At 39.8% G+C, this 20,663-nt stretch overlaps 1 protein-coding gene across 5 annotated transcripts; it reads left to right on the top strand.

Moving 5' to 3' along the window:
* The first annotated feature begins 5,078 nt into the window (after window positions 1-5,078).
* Window positions 5,079-20,588, top strand: susd1 (sushi domain containing 1). 5 transcript variants are annotated; one of them, XM_014408415.3, is made up of 20 exons: window positions 5,079-6,390; window positions 7,134-8,662; window positions 8,794-8,937; window positions 12,316-12,471; window positions 12,585-12,737; window positions 13,684-13,863; window positions 14,784-14,963; window positions 15,081-15,260; window positions 15,822-16,001; window positions 16,086-16,265; window positions 16,423-16,602; window positions 16,756-16,935; window positions 17,170-17,334; window positions 18,998-19,092; window positions 19,168-19,354; window positions 19,512-19,605; window positions 19,713-19,968; window positions 20,048-20,087; window positions 20,199-20,292; window positions 20,443-20,588. In XM_014408415.3, exons 2-20 carry the CDS (start codon window positions 8,608-8,610, stop codon window positions 20,459-20,461), a joined length of 2,718 nt encoding a protein of 905 aa, XP_014263901.1. In that variant the 5' UTR covers window positions 5,079-6,390; window positions 7,134-8,607; the 3' UTR covers window positions 20,462-20,588. The 5 variants fall into 5 exon arrangements, with proteins under 5 accessions (XP_014263901.1, XP_076746742.1, XP_076746743.1 ...); XM_076890627.1 differs by having other exon boundaries at window positions 16,423-16,935; XM_076890628.1 differs by having other exon boundaries at window positions 7,174-8,662; window positions 16,423-16,935.
* Window positions 20,589-20,663: the final 75 nt, after the last annotated feature.

Raw genomic sequence — 20,663 nt, forward strand, 5'->3', positions numbered from 1 at the left:
AAGCGAGTGCGCCGTTAGTGACAACAGCTGTGTGCAGATCAACAATGGATCACATATCGAGTGCGGGAGAGAGTATGAGCATGCAGCGTTTAAAGCGTGGAAGTACTGACCTTACTTTGAGTTTGATTCCATAAAAAGTGACAAAAACATTAGCGTCCATCGTGCGTGGGAAGAAAACTTCTTTTTACAGCGAAAAAAACCCCTAAACTTCCAAGGAAGCACCAAGAGCGCAACGACGTAATGGGAAACTCACAGAGACACTACCGTATCCTTCCACTGACCGCTGCACACCTGCACCAGGGTAAACCTCCGCCTACTGCAGTCCTGCTTTACAGGTGAAAATAGAGCAACAGGACCGCTGAGTCTTTGACTTTATTTATGTTCTGCTGTGTTTTACTTGCATCTATTTGAAAGAGTGAGTGTAAACACAAAAAATTATTTTATTTTATGTGCTGGAATGTGCAGAAAATAGGTTTAAATGTTAAACTCATTTATTCAAGTCAGAGAATGTTGCATATAATTAAATTTTTGCTTGATGCATAAAGTTAAAAGATTAAAAATGATAAAACAAGTTAAAAAAAAGAGACTTTTCCATTTGATTACATTTTGTATGATGGATTATGTAGAAAAAGTAGAATTGGGCTGAAAGATCTATCGCTTTATCACCTCTTCAGGTTGTAAATCGTGTTTTTAAAAAGTAACTAAGTAACTAAGTAACTAAGTAATTAATTACTTTTGAAAATAAGTAATCAGTAAAGTAACGGGATTACTTTTTTGGGGAAGTAATCAGTAATTAGTTACTGATTACTTTTTTCAAGTAACTTGACCAACACTGGTGACAAGTCAAAATGTCTCAAAAAGCTAAAGAGCAGCTGCTCTCTCAGACAATAAGAGTAAGAACAGAGAGTAGAAAGCACTGGTTTTCTAATTTAGAGGTGCGGTGCACAGTTCCCGTGCACAACCGCCTCTGACCTAAAAACCTGCTGGAAAATAAGAAATCACTTGTGAAAGATCAGACGCAGTTTCAACATTGAGTGTCCTCTGCATCAGTGCACCTGGTGCTTTAACACATGACTCTGGTGCATTCCTCAGGGTTTGCTGTAAATATTCTTGCATTCCTTGTTTGAGCTTTATTTAGTTTACACCAAATTGTTGTCAAACATAATCTTAAAGACTGTTTTTCCTTCAACATAAGAAATACATTTTCTGACAGGTGGCATCTCCTTTGAGCCTTCTCTTTCGCTGAAAAAAATAAAGTAATCCCCAATTTAGTCATTATTGTAAGGTCACAGTCTTAATTTTAAAGAATTTTTTGAAAGGGGTGTGTTGTTTGTTTGTTTGTTTGTTTTACTTCACAATATTTGTTGAATAGCTGAAATTTTTAAATTCAAGGATTTGTCACAATATTTAACACGGAGACTTAGAGCCTGTATTATATATTAGAAAACGTTCAGTGCATGGGATTGAAAAAAGTGGCGTTTTAAAAGGACAAAATCAGGACAAGTGTCTGTTGTAGTTCTGCGTAAACAAGAATTCAGGAAGGGACTGCAGGTATAATCTGACTTCACTGCCAGGTCCAGTAAAAGTTAGCGCCAACTTTAGATTGACATTTTGATTTTAATTAAAAACTAGCTGAAAAGAGCCTGTATTCACTGTATAAGCTGTCTATTTTAATATTGTTATTATTAACTGTCTGCGCATAAGCACGTTAGCATATTCTCCAAAATGGCAAATAATGTGCAATAAATTAACCTTTCTTCATTTCCTTGTTTTGGGTGGTGTTTGCCTTTTTGTTATTTCTAATTTAATGAAAACTCAAAAGTCAACTCTGGATGGTTAACATGTGAAGCAGAATCAATATAAAGGTCAATCCATTAGAAAATCACAAAGTTTAAAATAAGAGGTTCTGGTGTGAGTGCGTCGAGTCTGCCTCTGTGCAGCTACAGCTGTGAGCAGTTGTAGTGGATACGATGAGGGGAGGGCGTGTGTGAAGGATTTCTTGTTTGTAGACCACAAGGAATACTCTGCAAGCAGGAGACATCAGTTTTGCCAGCGGCACAGCAGAGCAGGAGGAAGCCTGCTTGATCATCCCATCTATGCCATGTGATTTTCCTTACATCGACCCGGGGAAGAGTTCAGGCTTAAAAAGCTTAAGGTAAAGGCATGTTTTTATTAAATTGATGTGTATTTTTACAGAAATGTGGATGTTCATTGTTGCATCAATTGTGTGTTTGATGTGTAAAGGACAGTTTTAAGTAATGTTAGCGTTCAGATAGCCATCATCATACATTAAGTGTACTCTATACTGCCCAACATTTTTAAAAAGTCAACTCTGTGATATTAAATTATTGTCCATTTTCTCCTGGCTGTGCCACATAGTTCCTCCTCCCAGAGATAACGCTTCTCCCAGGCTGCTCGTACTCACTGCTGAGACAAAAGGAGTCGCCAGCCATGTGAAGCTAAAGCCATAAACCAATGAACGTGTTTAAAACATTATCTATTTTTCATCTGTTCTTGTTCTTGCTCAGTCACCTCTACAAACTGGAGCATTCCCACTCCAACATGTACACTGCAGATATTATTCATTTATAGAGTCCCAATTCTGTCTTGCAGGAGTCAGTCAAGTGTAAGAGGGTCAGTTTGTAAAGCTCCTGTGCAGAGTGCAGTGCATTTAGCACACAGAGCTATAAATCCTCTAGAAAAGTATTTCAATACAGTTTCCAGTGTGCATATTTATTGCATATTCCCATTTGCATTTGTTTGCGCTTGTCCTTTCTTTAAAACGGGACTAAAGCTTGAAGATTTGCCCACTGACACGAATCTGTCAGCATTCCACACCCATAAGTAGGATGGCAGGTTTCCAGGATGCTCTGATGAGCAGTGCCTTTATCACTTCATCTGAAATGTTTCTGTGTGGCAGCAGGGGAGGAGGAAGGTGTGTTTAAAAGAGATCAAACACTCACTTTCCTTGGTTTGTTAAAGCACTTTTGAGGCCTTCATCTGTCTCCACCTTCACAGAGCCGGTCCTTCGGGAATTCAGGTTATTTTTGCTTCCTTTAAAAGTAACGGCTTCTTTTATTTATTCAGAGAGGCCAGCGCATAAAACAAGTCCACTATTTGTTGCCCCAGTTACACTGTTAGCGAAACACTGTACTATAATGTAACTGCATGATGTAGTCAGTTTGTAATTGTGCATTAATAATTCAAAAATTAAATAAATAAAGTAGGGGTAAATTTTGTTGACCTCAAATCATGTAGCAGCACCTTTATTCAGACCTTAGTAATAACTAGATATGTGACACCAGCCATGGTTTCTTGACTATTTCTTTCAAGGTCAACTTTGATTGTGGGCACTAACAGTGAAGGTCAAGGTCAAATATTTAGCCAGTCTAGATAGACAACATTAAAAATGATATCTTTAAAACTGTGGTCACTGGACCGATAACGAACAGACAGACAGACAAACAAATGGAAACGATTACATACTCCTTCCCTTCAAGAGAAAACAACTGTTTCCTGTCAGAGGGTTTAATTATACTATCAAGCATTTTAATATACATGATGCAAACATATGCTTATTTTGCACCATCAGTGTCCATGTTGGTCATGATGCCAGTTTGTTTGTTTGAGGAGTTTGGAGCATTTCTGTGGGAAGCAGTTCAAGTCAGGTGATGCTCTGCACGTCACTGTTTCCTGTGATGGATCTTCACAGACCCTCAGACGTCAGAGGGCCAGTAATTTTGTAGTGCCATGTTCTTGACACTTTCTTGACATTGGCATCAATTAATTTCTTTGGTGGAAATTCATCAGATTCATACAGTTGTATTACAGCTAAAAGATAAAATACCCGTCCAGGTGAACAAAGACTTTTTGTTTTTTTTTACAGATTTCATAAGTCTTAAAAAACTAAAAAAGAATGAACACAATATACATAAAATAATGATACAATTCAGGGCACAAACCCCAGTTTTCTGGGTCAAAGGTATGTGGCCTCCTAAAATGAACTGTATTGCTTTTTCTAGAATCTGCAAAGCAAAAACAATTTTCCCGTTACATACAATGCAGACTCATAAAATCAATAAGCTTCCCTCCAAAAGCAGGGATGTCATAATTTATTCATTTAGACCATTTTGTTTACTATGTAGTAGTAATCTTAAAATGATTATATTAGTATTTATTGTTTGCTAAATATTCTCATATTGTTAAAAAAAAGGAAGGCCTATTTACTGGATTATTCTATATTGTTTTGGGCTCACAAAATAAACCAGCCCCAGGTGTCTGTTGTTGTGAGCTGGTGTTACATAAATAATATTGAACTGAGTCTTGCAGTCATCCTCAGTGAACAGACTACAGTTTCTAAGGTCAGAGGCTAACCTCCAGTTTTTTGTTTGGTCTCAGTGTGAAAGGCAGATTTACATGAAGAAGCAAGGAAAAGGAAACACTGCCAGCATCCCCATTTCTTCCCCAACAGGGAGCAGCAGTGTGCAGGTCTACCATGACTATGAGAAGGTGGCCTTCAAGATGCATTCTGGAAATGGTCATGCTGCAGAAAACAGTTCTCATCCCAGGAGAGACCAGCTCTCCAGCCGAGCTAGTGCCAACGTTCCAGACATCAACTCCATCAGCCACGAAGAAAAGCGCAGCACGAAAGACGAGATTGGCCACAGGAGCTTCATAAGGACGATGGAGTCAAGCAGCCAGGGCTACTCGGGGCCAGAAGACAACTCAACAGACCCACATGAGACCCTGACAGAGACTTCAACTCTGACTTTTGTGGATGGACGCAGTACGGAGGAGTCAGCAGAGAGCCGCAGTCTCCACGGAGTGGGGATGGTTTATCTCAAGGAGTTTGTGCTCATAGATGATGATGAAGACGGGGATATGTCGCTAAGAGAGAAAACAGTGACAGACGTGTCCTTGATGGATGGAAAAGCTGCAGACCTGGTGTGCAGCAGGCTTTTGTCCACCTCCAGCGGTTCAGTGTCAGAGTACAAGGAAACATCTGCTCCTGACGCGCCTCCTCCTGAGGAGCCTGAAGCTGCACATGAAAAGAAAAGCTGCTGTTTGTGCACACTTTTATGACCCTTCAGGATCTCACAGCTTTGTGTCCATCATATGAACCGTGATACTGTCTGTGATAGAAACCTGAGCAGTCACTCGTGGTATGGGAAGCAGAAGAAGATTACATTCCTGACATGCTTTTTTAGCAACCAGCAAAACATGTTCATGTTCAAACATCAACCACTAATGTGTTTCAGTCAAACTGCTTTTTCATTATAAATATGAAATGTAGGAAACAGTATGGTGCATTTGATAAAAGTTACAGTAAGAACGATTTGATACATGCATGTTTCTGCAATAAACGGCTGGTTCTTGAAATATCAGGTGCTAACAAAAAATATAAGAAATTTCAGTATTAAAATGTCCCGCCTACTTATATTACTAATGTCCCAGTTTCATTTTGTCCATTTGAGATAACGCCACCTTTAATAATTGTAACAGCAGTGCACAAAGATCACAATGACTGATCATGCAGAGAGAGTCTTAGGTTTAGGTTGCCCTGGATCCTGTTTTACAAATAGATCCTCTTTTTAACTGCATTGTTCCCTCGCCATAAAATATGTTGGCGCAATGGTTCAGTGCTCATCAACAGCTGGCGTAGGCAAAAATAACTGAGTGCCACCTGAGTGTTATTTTTATTTGGAAGGAATATGTGAAACACATTTGTCAGAACTCAAAGATACAAACTGTGTGTTTCTTTAAGATACAACCCTTTTTTCCTTACATGCGCTGTGTCCATGAACTTCTCTGGCTATTACACTACGTTTTTGTGTGTGATAATGCAGGAGCCAGTGCATTCTGATCTGCTGTTTTTATTCAGCAGCTACCTGAAAGCACAAGGTATGCATGATGTCCAGTTGTGCTACTCTCACACCAGAACGGAGCTAGTGAGTGGTTATTTTCTGCTCTTGATGTGATTTATAGTGAGAGCCTGACTGATACAAACTTAAACGATCTCTAAAGAAGGACAAATTCAGACAGACTTGATTCTTTGAGACTGTCTGGAGTTCACCTTTGGGATTATTTTAAAGGTACAGTGTGTAAAACCTCACCACTAGATGTCAGTAAATTGCAGTCAACTGGATTATATTTTGTTACCCTTTCAATTCAAGTGCATAATCCTAGCTACAGTAGCTGCTGTAGAACAATCAGCTCTGGCCACTGTTTATCTGTAGTGAGTCTAGGCTGTCAATCCCCTGTTTATTTCAGCTGTCAATATGTATCCATGTCTATTTGCTTTGGAAGAGGCTGAAGACCTTTGTGAAAGGAGTCCAAAAAGAGTCGACGAGACAGCAATGCTAAATTCTGTCCTATGGCAGTATTTCTGAGGTGAGTTCTTGAGGATATCTTTAACTTTTCTGTCAGAAAGTAGTGCTTTGAGCCTCTGTTAGGGTCTGCTCTCTCATACAATGTGAGAATGTAATCAAACTGTTTATCAGAGGAAAACTGTGTTTTTAGGGCACTTGCCCTAACATTAGCTGGTTAGCTTATAATGTTAGTTTTTAACCAGCTGTTGTTGTTTAGCCAGTTTGTTATCAGCTGTCTGGAGACTTGAGAGTTTCAAGTCTAATCTGCTGATGATAAGGAATTACCAATATCAGGAATAAATTAGCATGTTTATGCACGTTTTCATGTGTAAGAGGCCTGTCTTCAGTTCAGGGGTCGAACACATGCTTGTCACATGATGAGTTTGAGGCTGAGACAAGCTTGAACTTGTAGTCTGCTTCTTTACATGGTTTATTGTTCGTTTGTGCATGTTTTATTGAGGAAGCTCAGTTTTAAAAGGAACTATTTGGATGTTTACATCATTTGAAACCTTGCTAAATACTGTTTTCCCCTCAGACTTGAGGGAACTTATGGAAAAGAAAGGAAAAACACTTGTTCATGTTTTACATATATTGTATGTCCCATAGACTTACATAAATATAATTGTTATTTATTCATAACGGTTGGACATTTTGCATTTATTTCATGCAATATAATTCTAAGGACCAAGTGTAAAGAAGTATAAATTCAGTATTGTTTTGAGTAGTAAAAATGTGAAATGTCTTGATGCGTGCTCAATCATCCAGGTAAGCAAATCCCAAAAAGTTTCCTATTGACACTTACCAGCCAGTGGACACTCTTTCAATGATGAGGATGTACACATCCTGAATGGGGAGGAAAGCTGGTTTGAGCACGAAGTCATGAGGCCATTTACGTGAAAAGGGAAAGACCATCTCTGAATCGAGGAGGGGGCCTAAAGGTACATCTTTTACCATCTTACAATGCTGTGATTAAAGCCATTCCCCAACTCTCTGTGAATGGTACTTCTGGCCACTGATCAATGGTTGTTGATCATTCGTCATGAGAATTTGCATATTAATGATCAAGGAACTGACCTCACAGCCCATTGTTCATTCAGTGGGCTGGTTTCAGTCACTGTAGAAATCTACTGTTTATAAGTTTGGGGAAACCTGCAGTCAGCTGAGACTGAAGAAGTCACTTGGATGAGTGACGAAACGTTTCTCCCACTGAAAACTCTACGTCCAGATGAAGAGAATCAACCTTTTGGGGAAAATGTGAAATGTTTGAGGAGAAAATTATATAAACTGTGTATTTAAACAATCATGTACTATTGGATTGTAAGTTTATTCAGTTTTTTATTCATTTATTTTTTATTTTCTCTCTTTTCCACGTGATGTTACTCATTTGTTCAAAGGGGTCACTTCCTTGATGTTTGACTAAACTAATGGTTTTGTGATTACCCAGACCTGATGTGTGCTCACACAAACACACAGTTTTCACTTTGATCTTTAGTTTGGACAAAAATGTCTAAAACTGGCCCGTGAATATATAAACACACACACACAGACACACAGAGCCACAGCTATGAAGAGTTTAGCTTACTAATTTGAGTGACAGAAAACCCCAGTTAGGACCCTGCTGGGCAGAGAGATAGGAGCTCATCAGACTTATCTCCCCCTCCCACATCACCCACTGCAGACCCCTAGTTTCAACATAAATACAAAAACTTAAAACACCGCTTATATATTTATGGAGTCTAATCTAAGTGAGCCATCACTTAGCATCGGGTAAACTGCACTTAACCTTCATGAATCCATAAGAGCTGTGTCAGTGGTTAACACCAAACTGGTGTAATGAGGAGTTTAATATGCACAAAACTAACTGTTACAAAGTGACACCATGTTTTTTAAGAGGAAATTCAGCAGGTTTATGGGGCCAAATATAGCTGTTATCAGCTCCCACAGCTGAGTGGGCAGTCCACTGTGAGTAGTGAACGTATCATCTGCAGATGCGAGTAGTAACTGAACATGCCAGACGATGACAGCTAAAACCACAAAACTGCTAGAGGACCATTGAGAAAGGAGTTTCTTTCCCAGGGTGACCTCAGCTCACCCACTCACAATTCTGGTTATCAAATGCGCTCAGCTTAATAATGGTGCACAAGAAGGAAGTACATAAATAAAAATAAAAAAATAGAAAAAACGAAGATGAGGACGAAGAGGTTTTGTGTCGGGTGAAGTCCACGGGGAGACTGGAAGGATGGATGAAGGAACCAAAAGCATGATTGTGTTCTTTCTGCTCTTCGTTTTTTCAGGTGAGAATCCTGGTGACGTTTTTCTCCCCACAATTCTGATTTTATAATTACAACGTATGATATATATGACATAATGAACAACTTTAAGTATCAACATGATAATTGGAGAAGAGTCCTCTCTATCCTCTCAGGTAAGCCAGCAGAGGGTCAGAGTCTGTTGGATGTGTGCTCAACCTGCCATGCTAATGCCACGTGTGACGACAAGTCAGATGGCTCGGGCAAAGTTTGTAACTGCAAGTACGGCTTTGTTGGAAATGGAAGAACCTTCTGTCAAGGTAGGAAAAAAATAAATATCTGTACTGCTGCTCCAGTTAATATATTAAAAATTAATCAAGTAACTTTATGTAATGTAAAAGAGGCTGCTCATAGGGATAAACCCACAGCGAATCAGCATCCACTTGTACAGTTTTCCAAGACTCCAAACAGCTCTTTAACGACTTTATGCTAACTATTTTGGTTTCATCAAATTTATCGTTTTTTACCGCCAACATCAGGATCATTTCTAGCAACAGCAGTGATCTGTTAGCACTCTGCTGCTGCACAGCAATCAAACAGTATGTAACCAAACAGCCCACAGACTAAAACATTACACGTATCTACCTGTTGTACAGTTTTCACACGAACATCTCCACTGTCAGCATCTTGGCAGCAAAATGAGGGATGTGAGGAGAAGAGGCGGTCTGATTGACAAAGTGTTAGCCAAAGTTTTATATCACAGGCAATCATTTTAAAACAGAGTATGACCACAATTAACAAAGTAGATGCCATTTTTATTCCATATGACCCCAAACTAGTTTTTACAGAGTTTAACGTGGTTATAGAGGTCACATCAGAAAGACTTCAATAGGTCTGGAAGTTACATGAGTTAAGGCAAAGTTTCATTGGCTTTATTTTCCTAGCCTGAAGCTATAACCATGTTTTATGCTGGCTATGCCACAGGCGAGGTTAATAAGCTGGTGAGCATGATGGAGTATTTAGCAGCTCACAAGCTACAAATATAGCTCCAAATGTTGCTTTGCTCAGTATGTTAACAACCCCTTGCTTCCTGACACTTGAAGGTATATCTTATTATAGTTTCTATCCAAGAGGCCAAACCTAGACAGAGTCTAATCCATACTCACAGCTCTATGAGGTTGTACCTATATGGGTTGTTCTTGGGTAAAGGTGATTTGAGCTAAATGCTAATTAGAAGTGACTAATACTCGCAGTGATGTTAATTTAGCATGTTAGCATCATATTACATTTAATAATTAGCAAAAACACAAAATGCAACTAATGCTGAGGGGTATGGAAATGGTTTAGCAAGTTTAATAAAGGCGTGAATAAGTAAGAAGTATAAAAATAATAATTACAGAGTTGTATTAATACATACCACTAAAAGGAATGAGTATTCGGGCCAGATTAAAAAACCAATTTTTTAAAAAATAGATTAAAGTCCAAATACTATTTTGAGAAAAAAGTTGAAATGTGGAGTCATATGAACTTGGAAGAGTTGGCCGGATATTGTACAAAAAATAAACTGGCTGGCAGTGGACAGATACAAGGAAACTGATGGTTACACCCTCATGCAATAAAGAGGATTTATGTTGTATCAGACAACCTGATCTTCTGATACAGCCTGCATCCTCTTTGCTCCACAGAGGTGTAACCACTGATATCCTCACATCTGTCCATTGCAGCTATTTCCTTTTGCACAGATGCAGTAAGATTCCAAGATTGTTTTTCCTTCTGAACAGATGTAGTTTTCTGCACCATCTCTTAAAAATCCAGAAGTACAGTGGGGCAAAAAAGTATTTAGTCAGCCACTGATTGTGCAAGTTCCCCCACTTAAAATGATGACAGAGGTCAGTAATTTGCACCAGAGGTACACTTCAACTGTGAGAGACAGAATGTGAAAAAAAAATCCATGAATCCACATGGTAGGATTTGTAAAGAATTTATTCGTAAATTAGGGTGGAAAATAAGTATTTGGTCACCTCAAACAAGGAAAATCTCTGGCTCTCACAGACCTGTAACGTCTTCTGTAAGAAGCTTTTCTGTCCCCCACTCGTTACCTGTATGAATGGCACCTGTTTGAACTCATCATCTGTATAAAAGACACCTGTCCACAGCCTCAAACAGTCAGACTCCAAACTCCGCCATGGCCAAGACCAAAGAGCTTTCGAAGGACACCAGGAAAAGTATTGTAGACCTGCACCAGACTGGGAAGAGTGAATCTACAATAGGCAAGAAGCTTGGTGTGAAAAAATCAACTGTGGGAGCAATCATCAGAAAATGGAAGACATACAAGACCACTGATAATCTCCCTCGATCTGGGGCTCCACGCAAGATCTCATCCCGTGGGGTCAAAATGATCATGAGAACGGTGAGCAAAGATCCCAGAACCACACGGGGGGACCTGGTGAATGACCTGCAGAGAGCTGGGACCAAAGTAACAAAGGTCACCATCAGTAACACACTACAACGGCAGGGAATCAAATCCCGCAGTGCCAGACGTGTTCCGCTGCTGAAGCCAGTGCATGTCCAGGCCCGTCTGAAGTTTGCCAGAGAGCACATGGATGATACAGCAGAGGATTGGGAGAATGTCATGTGGTCAGATGAAACCAAAGTAGAACTTTTTGGTATAAACTCAACTCGTCGTGTTTGGAGGAAGAAGAATACTGAGTTGCATCCCAAGAACACCATACCTACTGTGAAGCATGGGGGTGGAAACATCATGCTATGGGGCTGTTTTTCTGCCAAGGGGACAGGACGACTGATCCGTGTTAAGGACAGAATGAATGGGGCCATGTATCGTGAGATTTTGAGCCAAAACCTCCTTCCATCAGTGAGAACTTTGAAGATGAAACGAGGCTGGGTCTTCCAACATGACAATGATCCAAAACACACCGCCCGGGCAACAAAGGAGTGGCTCCGTAAGAAGCATTTGAAAGTCCTGGAGTGGCCTAGCCAGTCTCCAGACCTCAACCCCATAGAAAATCTGTGGCGGGAGTTGAAAGTCCGTGTTGCTCGGCGACAGCCCCAAAACATCACTGCTCTCGAGAAGATCTGCATGGAGGAATGGGCCAAAATACCAGCTACTGTGTGTGTGCAAACCTGGTAAAGACCTATAGTAAACGTTTGACCTCTGTTATTGCCAACAAAGGTTATGTTACAAAGTAGTGAGTTGTATTTTTGTTATTGACCAAATACTTATTTTCCACCCTGATTTACGAATAAATTCTTTACAAATCCTACCATGTGGATTCATGGATTTTTTTTTCACATTCTGTCTCTCACAGTTGAAGTGTACCTCTGGTGCAAATTACTGACCTCTGTCATCATTTTAGGTGGGGGAACTTGCACAATCGGTGGCTGACTAAATACTTTTTTGCTCCACTGTATTTTGTAGAGGGTCAATGCTAATTTCATTAGGGAGATTTGAAACAACAACTTATTTATTAAAATACTTAAAAAAAAATTCTTTTTTAGTTTATTCTTTTAAAAAGTATATATTTTAACCATAATATTCTATCATGCAGTTACTTATCTCACATTATTTGGGTTTATGAAAATGTCTATAAACTCTAATGGTAATTATTCCCATGGACCTTTTCCACACCTTTGACTTGCAGAAAAAAAATTCTTATTGATCGTTTTCTTTGTTTCTCCAGACAAAGATGAGTGTCAGATAGGATCCAGTAAGATCTGTGGCCAGCACACCACTTGTCACAACACTTTTGGCAGCTACTACTGTACTTGTCTGGCCGGCTACAGCCCTTCTAACAACATGGCTGTTTTCATCCCAAATGATGGCACCCACTGCCAGGGTGAGTTTGCGCTGTACCCAGGGTTTTTTAAGCAACACCTATGATATTAGAAATACATTATTAAATGAGCAAATTTTAAGCCACATGTTCATCATCTCTCTTTGGCTGTGCAGACATTGATGAGTGCGGGATCACAGGGCAGTGTGGAGAGGGAGCTCAATGCAGGAATCTTGAGGGCAGCTTTGACTGCAGCTGCCAGGTTGGATACAAAATCCATAATGGAGTAGAACCCTTTAACCCACTGAGAGACAAAGCTTCCTGCAAAGGTGCGCTCATATGTATTTATAGGACATTTTGTCACTCATCTAGAGTTCTGGTGTAATGTCAAAAATATATGGCTCTCGGTTTGGCTCTGCCACACTACTATCTGGTTACTATTATAATGAAGGCCAATGTGAAGGTTCTCAGTCATCCAGGTCATGGTAGTCTAAGGTGCTTGGACAGAAAAGTGTCTGGACTTCTTTAAGTTTCTTGAAGACATTTCATCTCATCCAAGAAGCTTCTTCAGTTCTAAGAGCAATTGGTGGAGACTCCCAGATTTTTAAGCCCTTTTGGGAGTGTCCCAAAGAGGGCCCAGGGCCCCTAATCACACAAGCCAAGGTGTGAAAATGGGTGTGGGTCACAATCAGCCAAGGTTTCCAGTGAACCCATTGTGAAACCTAACCCCACCCTGTCATGTGATTTATTGAGAACAAATGACCCAGGATGTGAGTGGGCGTTAAGTCGTCTGAGAAGGGATCTCACAACTGGATTATAGATGGCAGACAGTTGGTGTTGTAAGCCCCGCCCTCTGTTCAAAGATGGTTGTTCACAGTGGACATAGATGGCTTCTTTCACTCCTCTTTCAAACCATCTGTCTTCTCTGTCCAAAATGTGAACACTGACATCCTCGAAAGAGTGACCTCTGACCTTTAGATGCAAACGTACAGCTGAGTCTTGACCTGTCGAGGTTGCTCTATGTTGTGCCATGCGTTTATGAAGTTGCTGGCCCAAGGTGTTTGGAAATGTTGTAGGTGTTGTGAGGTAAGATGCCTGAAGAAGCCTCTCAGATGAGAGATGAAACATCGTCAGGACACTTAAAGAAGTCCAGACGCTTTTCTTACCAAGCTCCTTAGACAATGACAGTCAATCTTGAATTAAATCCATGCAACCAGTTGCTGTAAAGAAAAGCTGGATGTAAACCTAAGTTGTGTATAATCCTGTCCTGCTCAGTTGTTAACTGTGGCCCACCTGCACTACTGGAGGACACGGTGCTAGTGCCAGTCACAGGAACTACGTACAGCAGCGTGGCCACATTCATCTGCGATGAAGGCTTTGTGTGGAGGAGGGGAGACAACAGCTCTGTGTGTGGTGCTGAGGGTCTGTGGAGCAAACCTGACATGGTCTGTGAAGGTAATGAAACTCTTTGGTGCTTGTAGCTGTTGTGATGTTCGGCTCTGCTTAACATTATGTGTTTTAAAATGCATTCACTGATATTTTCATGCTAACACTGGAGACAACACTGTGAATCTCAAGGTGATTATCTGCCAAATTTTTACTTATTCAGAGGATTTCAGGATCATTAAGCTCATTACTCTTTTGTTTGGGTCACTTTTGATGAGGTACCCATTTAAAAATACATCATTAAAGGTCCTTATTGTACATTTGTCTGTTTAAAAATATGTTAACCCTCTCAGAATTAACAATGACTTTTTACAGATGTGAAGAAACAAGCGCAATAATTTTATTTCCACAGCATCTATGAAATGTGCGAGATATGAACTGAAGCTGAACGAGAGCCGCACGTGATACCAATTGGTACCACAAGATACATTTGAATGTAACCTTTATTTTCCAGGCTAGTCATTCAAGGGACACAAAAGCAAAGCCTGATGAGGAAATCGAGAGATTAGAAACAGCAGCACATATCAGAAAATATCTGAACACATCCACTGGTGAAATGCTGCCCCCTGGTGCTGAAAGTTTTGTTAAATTCCATAAACAGAAATGACTAAAACCTTAAAGTCATGTGTCACATTGGAGAGTGTATTAATGCTGATTTTCTTCCTAATATGCTTATAAACCTAAAAAATGTTTAGTTTAGGTTTTTTTTGCTGAAACAAGTTACTCTAATACTTGTTAAGAGTATTAATGCATTATTTTTACTAATGTAAAAACTTGCTTAATAATAATAATAATAATATTTGCATGTTTTTTCCAACATCCAGAGAGTTTTAGCCAGTGACAGGATTGTTTATGAAATGGATCAGTTTGAGTTGTTGGAGATTTTCAGGTGAAAACATTTTCACGCAGCATGTCACTTTGGCTCCCAGAGGTTGACTGTGGTTCTCCACCTGCCGTCCCTCACTCACGCTTGCTGTGGAATAAAAGCACAAGGATGGGCACTGAGGTGGTTTATCAGTGTAACTCTGGATATCATAATGTTGGAAAGGGAAATGTCTCCATCTGCACTGCAGCTGGACAGTGGGCAGGTCCATCTGTGCTCTGCCGAGGTACTGTCACTGTACTTTCATGCTGATGAGGACTATTTCTAATCGAAAATGATTGACTGACCGAATTAATCTGAATCCTTTGTGTTACGTTGTTGTGGTGATTGTCGTTCCTTGTAGAGATCTTGTGTGGAAATCCTCCTGTAATTGAATTCACTGGGCAGGTGTGGAGTTATAACTCCACCCCTGGCAGCACTGTGCTCTATTTCTGTAAAGACGGCTTTTATAACAAAGGAGGAAATAATGTATCCACCTGTCAGGAAAATGGTCAGTGGACATCCCCAACTTTGTCATGCCAAGGTAATCAAACAATGGATTGTTTTCTAATGAAAAAAAAAACAGCATTAAATTATTAAATTCAATTCAATTTTATATAGCGCCGAAAAAACAACTGTCACCTCAAGGCACTTTATATTAATCACTTGGTGACAGTGGGAAAGAAAAACCCTCTTTCAACCAGGCTAAGAGGAGGAAGACGGGAAAACATCATAAGGACTTTTGAAAAAAAACAAATAAATAAATAAAGGTTTAATGTAGAGATTTAATGAGATAATTCAAGATTAAAGAGATTTTTTAAAGGTGGCACTCAGTAACTGCATTTCGTTGCCCTGTACCTGTGCATGTGCAATGACAATAAAGTTGAATTCTATTCTATTCTATTCTATTCTAAATTGTCAATTTTAAAAAGTCACTTGATTTTAAGACCCGGTCGGTCCCCTTTGATTATACCTGTTTCTCTTGCTATGACAAACTAAACTATATTGTTCAATATCTTATTGTGAAGTAAATTAAAATGTCTTGTGCTTTCAGTTGTTTTTATAATCCTCCATAACTCCCCTTGTGTATCATATCCCGTCATAGAGATATTATGTGGGAATCCTCCAAATCTGCCTCACACTGGACAAGTGTGGAAAGGTAGCTCCACCCCAGGAAGCACTGTAATTTACTACTGTAAAAAAGAATTTTATCACAGTGACGGAAACAATGTTTCAGTGTGCACAATTAATGGTTACTGGACAAAACCAGATATCTCATGCAAAGGTAACATCTTTCTTCTGGCGCTCTCGAGACACAAATAACTGTTTATTTTCTTCTGTTAAATGATAGATTTTTTTTCATCTGTAGAAGTTGACTGTGGCAAGCCCCCACTCATCCCTAATTCAGTCATGCACTGGGATAAAATTTCCACTGTGGGCTCAAAGGTTATTTATCAGTGTAAACCTGGATATCTCAGTGCTGGAACAGGGAATGTATCTGTTTGTAGTGCCAGTGGAAAATGGGATGGAGCACCGATCCTTTGTCAAGGTGACATTTAGCTATAAACTTGTGTGTTAATTACTGTAAAGTCATTTTAAACCACTGTGCAGTTTAACCATACACAATTCAAAACTCATTGAAGCATTGCTGACAACATACATCTAGCTATTATCACCCACAATGACCAGCTTTCTTTTTGTTGTAGAAATCAACTGTTGGGAGCCTGTTTTAAAACCCAATGCTAAAATGTTATGGGATGGCACATCACGCATTGGTAGTGTGGTTTATTACCAGTGTGCAGAGGGATATTACACCAGGAGCCTGAGAAACTACTCAGTATGTGGAGAAAACGGACTATGGGAGGATATTGATCTGTGGTGTGAAGGTGCAGATTATTACGTAATGCATGTTCAGGGGCTGTTGTTGTCGTTGTTATGGAAAAAAGGCATGTTTGATGGAGGATTGGACAGTGTGTCTGTCTTGTTGCATTTCTTTATAGCCCACAGTCTGTGCTCATTCATGTCTGTGTGTCAGACAGAAATAAGCTGTGGTCCCCCAGTAGCCCTCCCCCACGCTAACCTCCTGTGGGGCCACAACAGCACACCGGGCAGCACTGTGCTGTATGAGTGTATGGAAGGATTTTACCAGGAGAGTGGGAATAATATGTCAACATGTTCACTATCAGGAGAGTGGGGGGAAGTATCTATAAAGTGCAAAGGTAGAGTAACGATCTCTCTGTATCTGTTCAGCAGTGGGAGCATGATTATTTCTGATTATTAGCATGCTGTTTATGTGTTTGCATGCTTATTAATTTGTTTGTCCCTGCATGCTCTGTGGGTCTTAATATTTTTCTTTATTTCTAGGATTTTGGTTTCCTTTAGGTGCATGCTGAAAAAACAATGAATAGCACTATTTCTGAGTCATTAAACAATTCACTCTTGCTATTTTCCAGCTAAATGTGGCCCAGCTCCTTTTCTTGCCAACTCAGAGGTCGTGTGGCATAATAGAAGTGTTGTGATCCACCACTGCGTGGCAGGATATCACAGCTGGAGGGGAAGCAATGTCTCTGTGTGCGGGAGCTCCGGGGAGTGGCAGAAAGCTACTCTGAGATGCATAGGTAAGTGTCAGCATACAGTTAAAGCCACAGTTCTCATTGTTTCATTACAGTCATCTGGAGGAGATTCCAATTGTTTAACTTGTATTTAGTAGCTTTTCAGTGCATCTTTCATTATGGCCCAAAGAGATTCTGATGCAAGTTAACAAGGCTGAAAAGCCCCCAAAAAGGAAAACCTTTCATAATACCCAGATCAACAACCGGTATTGGTAAAACAGATTACTGGCCTTCAGAATACTCAGTATTCTTAAAAGAAAGGACTGTGCTGGCCAAAAGGCCTGAAAGACTGCAGAAGACAACTAAAGTGGCTGACTGCATAATTTTCATTACATCTAGCCAACATAAGAACATTCTTGATGAGGTAGGTGAATGATTGTTAAAGTCTGCAACCAAGAAATTCTTTCATGGATGGAAATATAGTGTGTTTACAACAAGGTGCAAACCACTGGTTACACTCAAGAACAAGAAGGCCAGATTAGTCCTTGTCTGAAAAAACAAACTAGAGGTTGATCGGTTCTGGCAAAGATTCTTTTGATGCAAGAAAGAGATTAAATTGTACCATAATGATGGCAAGAGAAAAGAAGGGAAGAGAATGAAAGGAACTGCTCATGTTCCAAAGCACAGCACACCATCTGTTAAACACGACAGAGCCAATGCTTTAGCATGGGATGGCTGCCAGTGGAATCAGGTCTTTAGTGTATGATTGATGACATGACTGTTGATAAAAGTAGCAGGATGAATTCTAAAGTGTACAAGGCGCTACTCTCTACTCAGATTCAGCCACATGCTGCACAACAGACTGGATCGTGCTTCACAGTACATGTGGATAATGATCTAAAGCGTAGCTTTATGTTGCAAAGAAATGGGATATTCTTCAGTGGCCAAGTAAATCAGCTGATCTCAGTCCAATGGAGCATGGTTTTTATTAACTGAAGACAGAACTGATGGAAGAGTGCAGTATAATTGTCATACGCTTTGTGGATTGTTGCTTTTTACAGAATCAAAGACAGGAGGCAGAGAGAAAACTCGGTGTAAGCTTTGATTTTGATTTCCCAGGTGTTAAACAAAGTTCAGAGTCCACAGAGCAGTTTACAGAAAACTAGGAATCCATAGATCAGGAAATACTAAGAATTCCAAACACAAGCAAACTCAGCACTAGATGATCCACAGTTAGAGGGATGACTTGACAAAGGACAAGGAGAAGCTGAAACAATAAATACAAGAGTTGGTGGGGGAAAGGAAACACAGCTGAAAATAATGATGGAAGATGAGAAAAGGGAAGTAAAATAAAACAGGAAGTAATTACTCAGAGACAAAAGACTAACATAATACGACACAATAGAAAGAATAAGAAAATAAGTGACTGTGCCAAATAACCCTAAAGCAGAATATTAATGAAATAATCATTAACCAAAACAAATAATTGAGGCTCAGGATACTAAGAAATGTGATCATCAACCACAATCAAACTAAGAACCAAATGGAACATTAAATAATAAACAAGAATTACATCCACAAATTAAACACTGGTTCTGAAACCCAGGACCATAACAATAATAATACAGTACAACAACTGCATGACTGTCCATGACCAGCCTGTAGTGGGTAAATACTGTGGTTGACATGTTCATTATATCCCACAAAATGCTTTTTTTTTCATCCACAGAAATCAAACCACCTATCAATCACCTGCTTATTTTTAATGAAAGCTGCCTGCAGTGGAAAGCAGAAAAGTACGAGGAGGACACAGAGGTTTACAAGGTCAGATAAAACATCACCTACCTTCTTTAGCAACCAGGACTTTTCTCCATGACACATTTGGTTTAAACTTTCTAGGTGACTTACACTGGATCCAGGGACTACCAGAGATCCTTTTATGACAAAAGGAAGAGATTTCTGAGCTCCAAAGCAGACCAGCTGAAGCTCTGCCTTGGCTTGCTTCCAGTCACAAACTATAGCATCACCATCACTGCAACATCTGCCAAGTTCACAGCCTCTGTCACCACAAACACCAGTCTACCAGGTAGCAATTTAACCTCAACTCTGCTGTAGTCTGATAAAATTATTTCCAATCAATGTACCAAATATATTTCATAAATAAATAAAAGTATTGTGCATTTTATTCTCTTTGGTCCCTTTATACTAAGCAAAATACTTTATAATATGATCTTAATCAATAGTACCTCCAGGACCAGTTGTCTACTACAGGGAATTTGACACTCCTCTACCAACGTTGAGTCTGCGCAGATCACCCAACACACTGGACTTAATAAGGTATCAGCATGGCAAGGGGAAAGATATCTGATATCTCTGAATCCTTTCCAAACAAAATCATGAAATGTTGCATGTTAGAGTTAATTTTTTTGTCTTTTTTCTCCCAGTTTGTACCAAGTGTTTGTGCTTCCTGTAGAGGGGTTTATGATGTTTAACTGTTCCTCTCCTGCAATCGCGCCGCCTTTGAGCACACTTAAGTCACCAGCGGAGTACATCACTGCTCAGTTTGAAGTCCATCGTGTTGGAACAGAGATGAATCTTACTATAGGAGATGGGCTGCTCTATGGTGGCTTTTATAATGCACCACTGGAGAGTGGCAAGAACTATTATATCATTTTACGGGCTGTCAGTCAGTGGAAATCGGTGAGTGCAGCTATTCTATGGTTAAAAAGTAATGACTGAATATGTTCGACGGACTTTAGCTGCATGTCTTCTCTCCTAGGCCTTAAAAAGTTCCTGTGTCCTGTGGGCTAAAGTAACAGGTAATGCACTGTGAAGCAGTCAGCAAGATCATTTTATCCACCATTATGACACTCTCAATTTACCCCAGTTTCCAAAGTGTCACTTAGTCACAGAGACTTTCTTCATTCCAGCTACATCGTACGCTCTGAGGGTTTCATCGCTGTCTGCTGTAGCTACCATAGGGCTGGTTGCCGTGGTTATTTGGGGAGGCTACAGTATCCACTGGTATGGAAGATGGCACACACTTCATTACATTTCATTTTCACACTATTAACATAATTTCATGTCTAAGTAGACACACTGATCCATCAGTATATTAGTATAATGATCTATACTCATAGTTATAGCGTAACGTCCCTCTGTCCTTGTTTCCAGGTGTTTCAAGAAGACATGATGCTCCTGAGTGCTGACGTGCTCTAATACTGTCCTGAGTTTCTAGCAGTACATTTTGTAAATAGTTATTATTTTATATTAAATATTATCACCATATTAAACTTATTAAAATCATTTTTTGACACAGACTCACATTGTGATTATTGGGTGTGCAGAGGTCCTCTCTTCTGTTCCAGGATCTCAGGGTCAGTTTATGATACTAA

The sequence above is a fragment of the Maylandia zebra genome, linkage group LG12 (genome assembly GCF_041146795.1).
Source record: "Maylandia zebra isolate NMK-2024a linkage group LG12, Mzebra_GT3a, whole genome shotgun sequence".
Taxonomy (NCBI): domain Eukaryota; kingdom Metazoa; phylum Chordata; class Actinopteri; order Cichliformes; family Cichlidae; genus Maylandia; species Maylandia zebra.

What these genes read in the sequence shown, in the direction of transcription:
- susd1 (XM_012923559.4), top strand. Translation starts at nt 8,608, where the DNA reads ATGGATGAAGGAACCAAAAGCATGATTGTGTTCTTTCTGCTCTTCGTT. An exon ending in AGCACCGATCCTTTGTCAAG is followed by an intron (nt 16,266 to 16,422) that starts GTGACATTTAGC and finishes TTTTTGTTGTAG; the next exon opens with AAATCAACTGTTGGGAGCCT. An exon ending in CACAAACACCAGTCTACCAG is followed by an intron (nt 19,355 to 19,511) that starts GTAGCAATTTAA and finishes CTTAATCAATAG; the next exon opens with TACCTCCAGGACCAGTTGTC.